This window comes from Oryzias latipes, chromosome 4 (assembly GCF_053564925.1).
Source record: "Oryzias latipes strain Hd-rR chromosome 4, Olatipes_Hd-rR_3.1".
NCBI lineage: Eukaryota > Metazoa > Chordata > Actinopteri > Beloniformes > Adrianichthyidae > Oryzias > Oryzias latipes.
Window position 1 is genome coordinate 13,671,619 of NC_136240.1, and position 13,812 is coordinate 13,685,430.

At 36.7% G+C, this 13,812-nt stretch overlaps 1 protein-coding gene across 2 annotated transcripts; it reads right to left on the reverse strand.

Moving 5' to 3' along the window:
• Positions 1-394: 394 nt before the first annotated feature.
• On the reverse strand, positions 395-11,083 carry gipc3 (GIPC PDZ domain containing family, member 3). Of its 2 annotated transcripts, none has more exons than XM_078946538.1 (6): positions 10,676-11,083; positions 8,004-8,189; positions 7,193-7,373; positions 4,347-4,456; positions 3,131-3,209; positions 395-681 (listed from the first exon to the last, which is right to left on the reverse strand). In XM_078946538.1, exons 1-6 carry the CDS (start codon positions 10,967-10,969, stop codon positions 530-532), a joined length of 1,002 nt encoding a protein of 333 aa, XP_078802664.1. In that variant the 5' UTR covers positions 10,970-11,083; the 3' UTR covers positions 395-529. The 2 variants fall into 2 exon arrangements, with proteins under 2 accessions (XP_078802664.1, XP_004067994.3); XM_004067946.5 differs by having other exon boundaries at positions 3,131-3,212.
• Between the last annotated feature and the right edge of the window lie 2,729 nt (positions 11,084-13,812).

The window sequence follows — 13,812 nt, forward strand, 5'->3', positions numbered from 1 at the left end:
CTGAACATTTCATCATTTGTCACTAGTGAGTAGTATGTGAAACCACACGATAATAAAAATGAAGGTGAAACTGCTCCGCAGTTTTCAGTTGTTGCTTTTTTTTACATTCAGATTAACCCTTGTGCTATCCTAGGCACTTTACCATTGGGAGTTGGGTCATTTAGACCCACTAGACAGTGCTCTGAACCTTTTTTCTTCAATGATTTGTGATCTTCACTGGTATCCATGGATTACATGAAATCTTTCCACCTTTATCCACCTTTGTCATGGTAGGAAGAACACGTCAATGTAAGGGTGGGGTCATAGGATAGCACAAGGGTTAAAAGAATCCTAAGTTTGACTGACCAAAGGTAAGCTGCTTGAATGGTTTTGCTCCCTATTTCTATCATAAACAGTCCAGAGGTTAAAAGTTAAACCAAGGACTAAGAACAAAACAATAAAATCATTCTTAATGTTTCCTTTTTTTTTTCCTTTTTTTTTTACAGATGAATGTAACACAGACGAAAGCTTTTAGTTTATGGGTTAATGTCTAAAGCTTGCCATTTTTGACATCTCTGATAGCACCCCAAACATCAAACATGAACACATCCGGGAAAGCAAAATCCCCCAGAACTGAATCCAACGCTTCAGCAAAGTCGTCCGGACTCTTCTTGTCCTTGCCTGCTTCCACAATGGTGGTTGCTGCAAAGAGAAAAGAACATGTGGAAACATTTTTGTCATCTTTTAATAATATTTAGTGGAACATAGTCAAATATAGTACAGAATATGTTCTCAAATTTGCAAATTAAATGAGATTTTAAAAAAGCTGTGCAAGAATGCACTATAGAGCATTTTTTAATTACTGCAAATCAGGAAAGAAGAAGTTCTACCTTTTTTTTAAATCAATTAAAAAAGTGAAACTTTTCTTTACTAAAAATAAGCGTTATGTCTTAATTAAAATATATCAAGCTGCTATTTTTTTTATCATTTGGATGATTACAATTTAAAAGTAATTGACAAACACAATCCCTGTCCGTTAAATTTGAATTTTGTAAGTTTCAGTCAATTTGAAAAGAAAAAGTTATGTTTTAAATAGAAATATTAAATAGATTGAAATCTTTCAAACCTTATTTCTTGTAATTTTTATGTTTATTTCTCACATTTGTGCTAAAAACATCCTTTTTTGATTGGTTGGATACGATATTCTGGTTTTCTGAAACACATTTTAGGTATCTTTTATTCATATGAGTAAAATAAAATATTACAATCTAAATGTCATAATTATATATTAAATATGAACTTCACTTTTTGATTTGACTCACAAATAACATTCGAATTTTTAATGAAATCATAATTTTTTGAGAAGGTTCAAGCATCCCACTACTTTGTAAAATAATTCAATCTCAGTAGGATTTTTGAATGTATGTATGTATGTAACATTAATTGAAAAGAAAGATGAATGCAACTGCTATCTGTTAAACTTGCACCAAAAATAAATAAATTGGATCGCAGTGATCAGTTTTTTATTATTAAGAAGTCCACTGCATGGCTTGAAGAATATATGATGTGATATCAAAATATTTCAAAATGCTCTAATTTCTGCAGTAATATTAAATACATTTAGTCCCCAGGATTCCAGTCAAAATGTGCTTGCTAAACTAGATGCTCAGTATCTTGAAAAAAATATGGTTCAGCTTGGAGTTCAGGCATTTGTCATTAGCATAGCCTATTTTAGTCTGTCGTCTTTCTTTAAATGAAACCAGAATGTTGTCCTGCTTCAACAGAGCAAAAAAAGTATTAGTTAAACAGCTATATCAGATATCTTGCAAATAATTTCACGGACGGTGAATGAACCAAATGTCATTCAGAAATGTTTAGAAGGCTGTGAAGGGACAAACGCAAAGTCACTGTATAGTAAAAACCTTCTGGCATTCATTTTTCCTCTTGGGAAGATAACTATACCAAAACTCTTTTAAACTATTTTGCCCCAAAAGGATAAAAATCTTTAAAAATGTAACCCGTTTTGTTAGTATTTACACGTTGTGTTTTTTCTGCCTTAAACTTATTATAATAGAACTTCTTCTCCAGTTTGTGTATAAAAAAACACAAATGGTTGTGAGTTTATAAGCTAAATACAAAATATACTCATGCAGGGTTCAGAAGTAAAACTATTTACTTAAAGATCCACTTCGATCATTTTTGATCTATTGTAAAAGCATTCCTAGTGGTCTTTCAACTTTGATTGTGCTGTTTTTAGCCAAAATTTTAAAAAAAATCTGTGTTCAGGTCGCAGTTTCTAGAGTGGCAGGAGTTCATTAAAAATTTGCCTCTGAACAACCCCGCCCCCCTTCCCTTCTTCAATGCCGAGAGCTCTAAGCACAGAGCTTGTGGCCCACCCAGCGTATTTTTACCTGGTCCTGATTCACAGCAATTGAATCGGTCAGTTTAAAAGGGGCCCAAGTCCAAAAGGTTTGTTTTTCCAGGAAATTATTTTAATTGCATAGCTTAAAGGGAGGCTACACCAAATGGTTAAAACTTTACCCACAGTTAGCACCAGTTCATAGCTTACGAATGCTATTATATGAAGCACCTCACTTTAATTGTTTCAGAGGACCAGCAAACTAAAGTCTCTGGACTTGGGCCCTTCTTGAATTAAACAGGGGCGCTGACATATTGGATAACTAGTGCTGCCATCTATGCGATAAAGCAAATCCCATGCAAGAGAGGCCCAAGTCCAGGAATTTGCATTAATGCATGTTAAATGTCAAGCATAGTCAATACATTACAACAGACTTGGGACTTTTTCGCACATAATCAGATAGCTTTTCCCTTGAAGACCATAGAACATAAAATATCTCTATTTTGAAAAATTGTGGACTTGGGCCCCTTTTGAACTAACCGATTCAATTTGAATGAAGAAATACTTAAAACTGTAAATCTGAGCTTAATTTTCAAATATATGTCTTCCATCATCAGAAAAAAGCCACAAGAACATGTTAAAAACACCAAAAACACAGTTTTCATTGGCATAGGCCCCACGGGATTTGTTATTCTCACTTAAAATCTTTGCTTTTACTCTGTGCATTTGTGCCAGGTGACGGTAAGAGGCAAAGTCTGTTCTCTGATGAAAAAATTCTGCGGGTGGGCTTACCTAGCTCCACGTCTCTGATACCCATGTAGCTTTCCAGCAGGTCATCCACTTTTTTGGTGGCTTGCTCTTCAAACTCGTTCTGCTGCCAGAACAAAGACAGAAACACTGAGGTGGTTGTATACATAAGAGGACGGCAATCCTAGCCTTTGCCTTTGCTAATATGCGTGAAGTCCAATAATGATACAAGCTGTGTCATGTTGTTTCATACCAATACACAGCATGAATCTGTGATTACAAAGAGATACTGAAGATCTGTTAGCTGTGAAGCTGCATTTAAGTTTTATGGAGCAAAATTTTGGAACAGTCTTCATGATGATATTAGAAAAGCATCTGCTCTGTCAACATTCAGCTTCCCTCTAAAAACTATACTCTTTTTTAGCTCCATGTATGGGAACATTTTATACGTTTCTATTGTTGTTATTTCCCCTCATTTATTTGATTCTTAGCTATTCTTTGTGAATTTGCAGTTTCCATCTATCCATCTTCAGAACCCACTTTATCCCTTTATCTCTCTGTATCCTGTGGGGTTGCTGGAGCCTATCTCAGCTACCGCTGGGCAAAAGTCAGGTATACCCTGAACTGGTTGACAGTCTGCTGCAGAGCCACACACACCATAGCAATTTAGATTTATCAATTGAACCTATGAGGCAGATTTGTGGACTGTGGGAAGAAGCTGGAGAAAACCCACACATGCATGGGGAGAACATGCATGGGATTTAAACCAGGATCTTCTTTCTGTGAGGAAAAAGTGCTACCCACTACACCACAGTGCAGCGCAACATTTTAGTTTAGGCTGGAATTATAATGTGTTAATCCTAGTTTTAATGCATCCCTTTTTTGTAAAGCTCTTTGAATTACCTTGTGCTGATCTGTGCTACAATAATCCCACCATGGCTTGTGTGTATTACAGTAACTGAGTTCCATCTTTAAACACAACTGTTTTCGACTTCAATTTTGTGAAGTAATGCTGTGCACGATTTACATAAAATAAAATAAACATAAACTGCTTCCAGTAAATAATTTAGACTCAGATTTAGGTTAGATCTCTAAACTATGTGACTTCGGTCAGAAAAAGGGCCAACAGATCAAAATCAAGTAAACTGATACAATGCAAGGTCTAAAAAAACTGAAACTTGCTTCCTTGGGAAGGAAACATTCCAGTAAGCTTTGAGCAACAGGGTACGTGAGAGTATCAAATCACTCCTGAGAATCTCACCACTTCTTGAACTGTGGCAGCTCCCTTTGAGCGAAGTCGCAGCGTCTCCCTCCCGTTCGCCATCTTGCCTTCATTGGATTTTGGCGCCTTGGTCCTCATTCCAATCATATCTAAACACAAATCCAGGGCAGCTGTCAACAATTCACTTTGTGCTGTGATGGCACATTGTTTATAGTGGATCACCGTTATCCACCCTCAAGTCTAATCTCCTTTTGTTAAGTCTTTTTGCGTGTTTTCAACCATACTTTCCGGTTGAAAACTATTAACATTTCTTTCTATCATTTCCAATGGAGACCTGCTGCTAACATTCCCCTAAATTCCCCCTCTCTGCACGTCACATTCTAGAAAGAGAGCAAAGCAGAGACCATATGTCGCATTCTCCTTTCAGGGTGTATAGTTTTGTTTCATAGGTTAGTAAACCAGAAACCGCAAAAGAAAAAGCATTTTTGGCACCTGAGCTCAAAAAGGGTGAACATTACTAAGTTGTTTCAAATTGTAAAGTAATTTCCTCTATATTTATTGCTCCATTATCTGTTGCTGCTCGTTTTTAATGCAAGTATGAGTAATGTCTGCTTTAAAAAGAGGGAAACAAGAATTTAAATGTTTTAGAATTTGAGGAAAATTTCAGAAGGGTCAAAGGAATCCAACATCAAAACAGCTTTAGGAGGGAATTGGTCATTTATTGTTGAATTGTTATTTAGCTGTTTATTTACTTTTACAGGTAAGCATTCTATTTTTGGTGAAAAGAAAAGTTTGTTTTGATTATTTTCTAAACTTAATGTTTGGAAACAAACTAACTTCTTTCTGATTTGGAATCTGAAATTACTGTCAGATATTCAGTGGTAGGTAAGACACTGCAAAGTTTCTCAAAGGAATATTTTGTGATTTTTTTTTTTGCAAAAAGAAGGGCCAGGGTACTACGGTGGCCTGGAAGGGTCACAACAACTTTAGATTTCGCAACACAACACAAAATAAAACAATTTGTCACAACACAAAAAAAAGTAATTCACAACACGAAACAATTAACTTAAACCACGAAAAAATAATTCACAACACAAAACAATAGCTCACAGCACAACATAAAAACTCACATCACAACACAACACAATAGCTCACAACACAACACGATAACTCACAACACAACACGATAACTCACAACACTTTAACTCACAACACAACTCAGAACACCATAATACACAAAACAATAACTCACAACACAACACTGCAACTCAAAACGGAAGTATACCTGCAACGGAAGTTGATCTGCTTTTATTCTGAATTTTCCACTGTTGTGGTAGTATCAAGGAAAAAGTGCTGACGAGTCTTCATTACCAGCTCATATAAATGTAGACGTTGATTCATTTTTAACCCTTGTGCTATCTTAGATGACCCCACCCTTACATTGACGTGTTCTCCCTACCATGACAAAGGTGGATAAAGGTGGAAAGATTTCATGTAATCCATGGACACCAGTGAAGATCACAAATCATTGAAGAAAAGGGTTCAGAGCACTGTCTAGTGGGTCTAGATGACCCAACTCCCAATGTTAAAGTGCCTAGGATAGCACAAGGGTTACGAGATTATTGATTTTTACAGAATGGTCTTTTCTCTGAACTTGCACTTTGTTGACGGCCCCTTGGCAGCCGACTTGCTGCCATTTCCTGCACTTACAGCTCGAAAAGAACATTTTTCACTAAAAGGCAGAAAAACAATCTTTTTTCTTTTGAAATGCATTTGTAGTTCACTCTTTGTGTTTCTACAAAATGATTGAGATACTTGCTATCACATTTGAACGTTTATCAGAAGTTATTAAGGCCGCATGTCAGAATCTGTGAATATTTTTCAAACTTTACCAAACGGATATTTTTCTTATTTTCATAGCGCCAATAATGAAAAAAAGTCCCCTAATTTTATTGCTGTTCGTAGTTTCCCCTCTCTGATTATTGTCGGACAGTGAGCCTTCAAAAAGGGTCACAGAGACACAGAATTGTAGTGTGTTATTTTTTGTTGTGTTGCGAAATCTAAAGTGTTGTGACCCTTCTGGGCCACCGTACCAGAGGGAGGTCAAATACCAGGACACAGACAGAAAACCAAAAAGCATGTTTCCAGTGAGCATCCAATACGTGACTTTAAAAATACAGAATGTTTATTTTAGAATTAAACAAAAAGAACCTCATGAAAGTTTGCATTAAAACAAAAACAACACAAATCATCGACAAGACCAAGCATAAACTATTAAATCCTCAACAAAAATGTTTGGACAGAACAATAGGATCATTTGGATTAAATATTAACATGTTTTTTGAAACCGACAACAATGTGTTTGTCTTTGTCTGCATCTCTAAGCCCTTTACCGTCTTGTTCTCACCTCGGACTAAACAAGGCGTCCTATTGGAGAAGTGTCATCTGAAGAATAGTGTCCACAGAGTGTTAAAGGTTTGACGGTTTATAGTAATAACTTTTCTGTAAGTGTTTTGACTCACTTTTAGGGCTGCCTGGTTGAAAGATAAGACTTTGGACGTGGAGGGAAATGGAAATTCTAGTCAAAGAGGCTTTGTGTGTGCTGGTTGAGGATGTATTATCTATTTCAGAAGTAGGCAAATGTGTACTTCCTGTTATTTCATCACTACTTAGCAGTGTTTTGATATCCTTGTTCCAGACTGAATCCCCAAATGTTTTCGTTTTGTCATTCAGAGTGATGTAAATGGTTGCAAGTAGAGCAATTTCAGTAGTTCTAGTTGTATCTCAGAGTGCAAAAGCTGATAGGAATTGACCGCTCAGATAAACAGATGGATGCATCAAGGACATTTTCCACTGATAAGAGCAGAGTTTTCTGTTCTGCTCACCAAAAGCCTTTTTGGGTTCAACAAGGCGGAGGGTGAAGGGTATGCTTCTCGGTTGCTCTTTTAACATCTTAGCCACCTCATAGTGTCGACAGCCTACAATGCTTTGGTCATTGATGGCTTCAATGTGATCACCAACACATACTGTCTTCAGCTGGTCTATGGTGCTGCCTTCCTTTATCCTCTGGGGGACAAAAAGGGAAAGTTAGTTTCAAGACTATGGTACAAGCCAAGAAAATTTGAAGATACTTGGAATTTTCTTTCATAGTTTATCTTTCACCGAATTTTCTTTTGTAAACCATCCTTCCATTTTGTTTTCTAAAATGGACCCTTTGGGGGTCACGGGGATGCTGGAGCCTATGCCAGCCACTGATGGGCAAAGACGGGATACACTGGAATGGTTAGCCAGTCTGTCACAGGGCCCTGAATTACTACATTAACTTAAAAAATAAACTGTGTGTAAATTATCATAGTTATTTAAAATGTGTCCCAGTCGAAGTCATCCAAGCTTCCTGTTACTGTAATCAATCATTTATGAGCCTGTCTGCACAAAAGCTTTTAAATCTTTAAACAGCTTGCTTTCATCTCAAAGATTAGTCTGACTCTCTAGAGATTGGAGTTATTTTACTCTTGACTATTTTTGGAGCTCTGCAACAGACTGGCAAACTTGTACGAGGTGTACCCCGCACTCGCCCAACAGTAGCTCGGATAGGCTCCAGCAATCCTGTGATCCCCAAAGGGACTAAGCAGGTTCAGAGAATGGATACATGGAATTTTGTGATCCTTTTTATGTTCTGCATCATCTCTCCTTCACCTTAATGAAAGCATATCCAGCTCCATTGTCTGTGATGGTAAGACCCAGTGCGTCTTCTGTCTTTGTCACCTCCACTTCTTTTGTCTCCCCCCTGACATGGGCAAAGATGAAGTCCTCCAGTCCGATCTGTCCCCCCAGTAGCTTCTGCATGTCCACTTTATGGGAGTTTAGGGTACAGAAAAGGATCTGGACAGAACAGAATTGGTCCTGATTTCTACTGAAATCCACAAAATGTGTGATTTTTGACTGAAATGACTACATCAGAAAAACAATTTAAACATTTTTAAAGTATATAAAATTTTCAAAAAGACATTCTGTCAAAATCCCTCTAATTACTAAAAATAGTACTGTATTTTTTAATATTTTAGCAGCAGAATTAAATCTGCGAATGTTCACGACGAAAAGACGAATACATTACACATAATATAAAAAATATATTCACATCCTTAATGTTTCTTTTAAATGTTTCTCTTAATGTTTTATGAAAAGCACTTTGAATTATCTTTCTACGCGAAATGGCTGTTCAAATTGTCTTACTTTGCCTAAAAGGTAATGATTTTTTATATAACACTGCAACATCAATTTATTTATCATAAAACCCGGAAGCAGGATTTTACAACCCATGCAGTATAGACATTGAACAGTAGAGGGCGGTAGAGTTTGATGCTAAGAATTCAAGTGGCCCTTCTATATAAAATGAGCTCATTTAATTTTGGTGTGTATTCTAAAAGTTTTAGCCCAAAATAAATATAAAATACAACAAAACAATACTCATGATCAAACTATAATTGATTAATAATTTAAACTATATTAATATATATTTTTTTGAAATTAACTTCTTTACACTTTTTAGGTCAGTGCTTTTTCTCACATAAACAATGTTTTTATTTTATGTTGTGCAATCCAAAGAAAATAAACAGACCTGTCTATAAGAAACCTGTTATGCTGCAGTCAGTATAAAGTTCAAGTCTTGTGTGATAATAAGGTAATCAAAGATAACATATGTGACCTGTTATCGTGAAGCATTTCCTTTATAGTAAGGTTTTTGGCAAGTACAGCAGCAACAGTCTGCAGTTCAAGGTCTTCGTCATTTGATTTAACAGTAAATCGATACCTTTGCCATTGTTCAGCCTGTAGAGGTCAAGCAAACAGCTGCACTCCTCACTATCACCTCTTAACTGCTTGATAGTTCCAACTATTGGACATTAGTCTGCAAAAAGTTCAAGGCCAGGCAGTTTTACTGAATTATAGACTAACTCAGCCAACTATCTGAATCCATTTTAGTGAAAACCTATCAAATTATTGAATGTTTTGTTTGAAATCAGTTTCACTAGTTTCTCTTTTTTTTTCTTTCTGAGCTGTACGATCTTTTTCAACACTGTGAAAAACCCAAACTATGTCAGGCAGGAAAGCACAGCTTTTGTTCATGTTTCCTCATGTTGGGATGCAAATCTCCACTAGTTGCAATCCTGATGTTCTGTGATCATTCCTGTTTGTTGCAACAGGTGCTTTTCCTAGATAGAATGTCAAACATTTCAACTTTAACATCAGAAGAAGAAGAACATCAGACCAGCAGCTTCCAGTAAGAAAAACAAGACAGCCTAGTGACGCAGAGAATTTGCTGATTTACCGTGCAAAATATTAACAAGTGCTGTAACATCCTGTGTGGTTGCATAGGACTCAAGTTTATTTATTTTACATCTTGTGTAACTAAGTAACTCCAGTATAAAAAAATGTGTTGGGCATTTGCTAGACAAAATCAAAAATCCTTGTTTCCTTTGAGAAAAATCTCACTTTGTCTGTTTGTCCTGCCCGTGCAAAAACAGCAGAAAAACAAAAGGTTTCAGGATGGCCTCCAGTGCTGATAAGAACTTGATTAGTCCAGAGGTGCACAGATCAATCTATTGTACCCAAACATAATAAAGATGGCCTAATTCCCAAATTTTCTTTTGCAACTACTGCCAGCAATTCTGCACATATCCACCTATAAATGCCTTCAAAAATATTAAAAACTGCTCCAAACTTTACACAGAATTCTTTTTGATATTTTACCATACAACAGAGTCCTTGAAGGTTTGGTTCAAAGATCTAGTCTCAAGGACTCAGGATTTATAAGCTGCTGTAGTAAGATTGAACACAAGGCTGGTTGATATCTTCAAATCAAGCTACAATAAAGAAGAAAAAAAGGATGATAATATCGATTTGTGTTGACTTCTGATGCAGAATGATGCAGATGAAGTGGAAATGTTGGAAATATTTCAGGCATCATAATAGGTTAAATTACATTAGAATTTTTTTTTATTTCACAATTATTAACATTTAAAAACAATACGATTTTAATCAATGTCTTTAGTTATCTGTATTATCTTTATAGATTTTATTTGTAGGATTTGATTTAGTGTCTAATGTATGTTTACTAAAAATAAAATATTATCTCATTGATTATTTCTACTATTGACTTTTGTTTCATGAGTGCAAAGTCTGACCGGCTGCAGGAAGAACAAATGATTTAAAAGAGTGCATCATGGAAAAACAAGGCCTCGTTTGGAACATTTTCACGTGTCTAATTTTGGCAACTTCTGGACCAACAAAATTGACCTTCAGCCATATGTAAATTCTTACACATTTTCCATCAAATTGAAAACCTGTCTGTAGTCATGTGTCATTTATACCTCTGAGGGGGAGATGTTAAACACCTCTGCGATCTTGGCATACAGCTCTTTGACATTGGTAAATCCGTGGATGCGGCCTGTTGGGCTCCCATGAGCCAGCTGGGTGTGGAAGATAAGCCTGGGTCTCAGGTATTCTGCTGGTCCTGGTGGTGGTGGTGGTGAAGGAGGAGGAGGAAGAGGAGGCGCTGTAGGTTCCATACACCCCTGATTTTGGTGGTGGACATTCTGCTCCTTGGTGGTCTCTGCCCCTGTTTCCTTAGAGTCCTTGGGGCTCACAGCCTCCCCGTTCTGCATTGACTCCTGTTCAGGTTAGGTCCACCACTGGAAGCCTTGCTGGTGCACTTCTTTGACAAAAAACAGGAATAGTGTCCTTTCCCAAACCTACCAGACCATACACTGAGTTAACCAACTGCCTGGAGCTTTGGGGTGAAAAACAGATAAATTAATAATGAGTGTAGCTTGGTAATATCAGCTGCCAGGTAGAAACCCAACACCATTCAAGTCAGCGTTTGCATGTGTTAAACCTGAACCTTTAGCAACTCATGCAGAGAGAACACAAATAAAACACAGAGCCTGTATTCTTGTCTGGTCAGAAACTTTGCCCAATGTCAACAAGTAACAACACATTCCATATACAAAATCTCTCTATTTACAGTCAGGCTGTTTATTTAAATATAGAGCACATGAGCGAAATGACACTGGTCGTCCGCAGACAGCGTCCCAGTGTTGGTCGTAATACGATACCCTTGGGTAGACAGCAAACAGCCTCTACTGCCGGGACTCATTGAATGAAAGAGGTTTTTGCGACGGTAACACTGACCGTTTTAACCGTGCTCAAAGAAATGCATGATGACAGTTAAAACCGATGAACAGATGTCGTTCGATGACATCAATTTAAGTTTTTCTTATCCTAAAGAGTTTTACAAAGGGTTTTTCTAATAATCTTTTTATTTTTACAAAAATAAAAATCCTAATTTTTACAAAATTAGGATTGCGATCTTATTAATCAATTATTGACCTTTGGAGGAAAGAAATCATTAACAGTCATACTTTATGTTTTTTAAACATGTAGAGTAGTTGCAGTGTTAGATAAGCAAATTTATCTCTAAGAGTTCTGGTGCATCGCCTGTCCGTTCTAGGAGAGCATCCCTCCGTCATGTGGACACCCCTGAAATTTCTTCTTTTTTTCCGGAAACTGTTTTTTTTTTTAAAGGAGTTTTTCCTTTCAGAGAAGGAGGGTCTAAGGGCCAGTTTAGCTTAGTCTGTTTAGTTCAGTTTAGCAATTACCTATTGTATTTTATAACTGATTTCAGGTTCTTATACATTTAACGGTATGAAACCTATTGAGACAACAATTTTTGTCATATTGGGCTGTGTAAATAAAATTGAATTGAATTTAAATTGAATTAAAAAAAAGCTTAATTATTCCACTGATGGAAACCCATGAAAATAATGAGAAAAAAAAGAAAAACTTAGAAGCAGAAAACTTTTTAAACGTGTCAAAACACCAGAAATCGAGGAAATGTACATGCATGAAGCTCTGGAATGCCACGACAGAGGTTTTGCATTCCAAATGACCCTGTCATCAGAATCATTTGACTTTCACAGTGTTTCTTTCTCTTGGGGTAAAAAAAAAACTTGTGAAAGTGAGAAAAAATTTTCATGGCAGTTTTCATTCATTTTAGATGTGAAAATTCAGCTCTAAAAATTGACCATGCATTCTTAACTCCTCACAGTACCGACAACATGCCAAGAGCACCTCACACCAAACCCAAACCCACCTTTTGTTCAAAAAAAAAAAGAAGTGGTGAGTTTGGACTCACTCTATAGAATTCCAGATGCTATTAATTTATTTTTTACTTTTTGTTAACAACTCTAAATAAAAGCTACAATGTACAAAATTAGCAGTATGCACTCTAAAGTTTATGGGGTAAAATAATGTATCAACTGGAGATATTGAGTCTGTGTTGCCCTCTTTTGTCCTCCTTTCTAAGCATCATTGTGCACCTGTGATGTGCGTGACTCCAAGTGTCCACAGAACTTGATAAAAGGTTTTTTTTAAAAGCCTCAACAACTAAAAAAGAGAGTAATGCAGATGGGTAACCATAACACCCAAAGATGTATTTGGCTGAAGCACAGCTGTTATCAGACTTTCTGAATTGACCTTCACTTATCAGTTGCAAGCCGTTGTACCGCTTTTGCTCACTCATAAACATCAAAGAGAGGTAATTAACTGGTTTGTCTGCAAGTCTAAAGACCATAGTGTTGTAGATTGGCACATAAACACCTTTCAAAGGATGATTCCAACTGTGCAAGAATAAGGAGAAAGAATACAGAGGCAGCAAGTAAATGAAAGTGAGCCAAAGAATTTCTTGTGTTTGCACAAGGATGTCTTAAATAGTTTTCTCTTGCAACTTTCAGCTCATTGACTCTAAGGAGTTGAAATATTTGGCTCTCTTTTCTCTATTGTTGTCCTTTATAAATATTGACTAGATCTTTGGCCTTACTCTGTCAATATTAGCAGAGTGTGTGGTCTTGCATATAACTTAACCTTTGCATAAGTGTATTACTGCTGTGTTGGAAGTAATATTTACATGACAAGCAGTTTTACGTTTTTAATGCTGTTTTTCATGTTAAAACTTCACATTGCAAAACAGATCCTCACAATGGATAAGTTGAAATTTTCCCAAATGTATGACTAATTGACTCATATTAACTTAATAGGTGACCTGCTGTCCTTCGCTTTTGAGTGGTGACTCTTTTTTGGCCACACAATAATTCATCATCCACTGGAAGGAGTCAGCACAGAGGCGTCTGTCATTGCTCATGCTTGGGACAGAAGGCAAGAATGGATGGTGGCTTGTGCAGGCTGCATTGTGGGAGGATTGTGCGTGTGCCTTGTTGTGTGGGAACACACTGCCTTCTCTGTTCCTGGAGGCATGGCAGTGCCTGAACCACACAGAGAGGAAATATAATATAAGGAAATATAAGGCTTTTTATGCATGTACATGCTGGCTTCTCTAAATAGAGAACTTTTAAATATTAGTTAAGTCCAACTGTGACAAATTGGTAAAGTAAAATGAGATGTTTGGCCAGCTAAGCCTAAAAAAATTGAAATTGACCTCAAATTCTGTTGT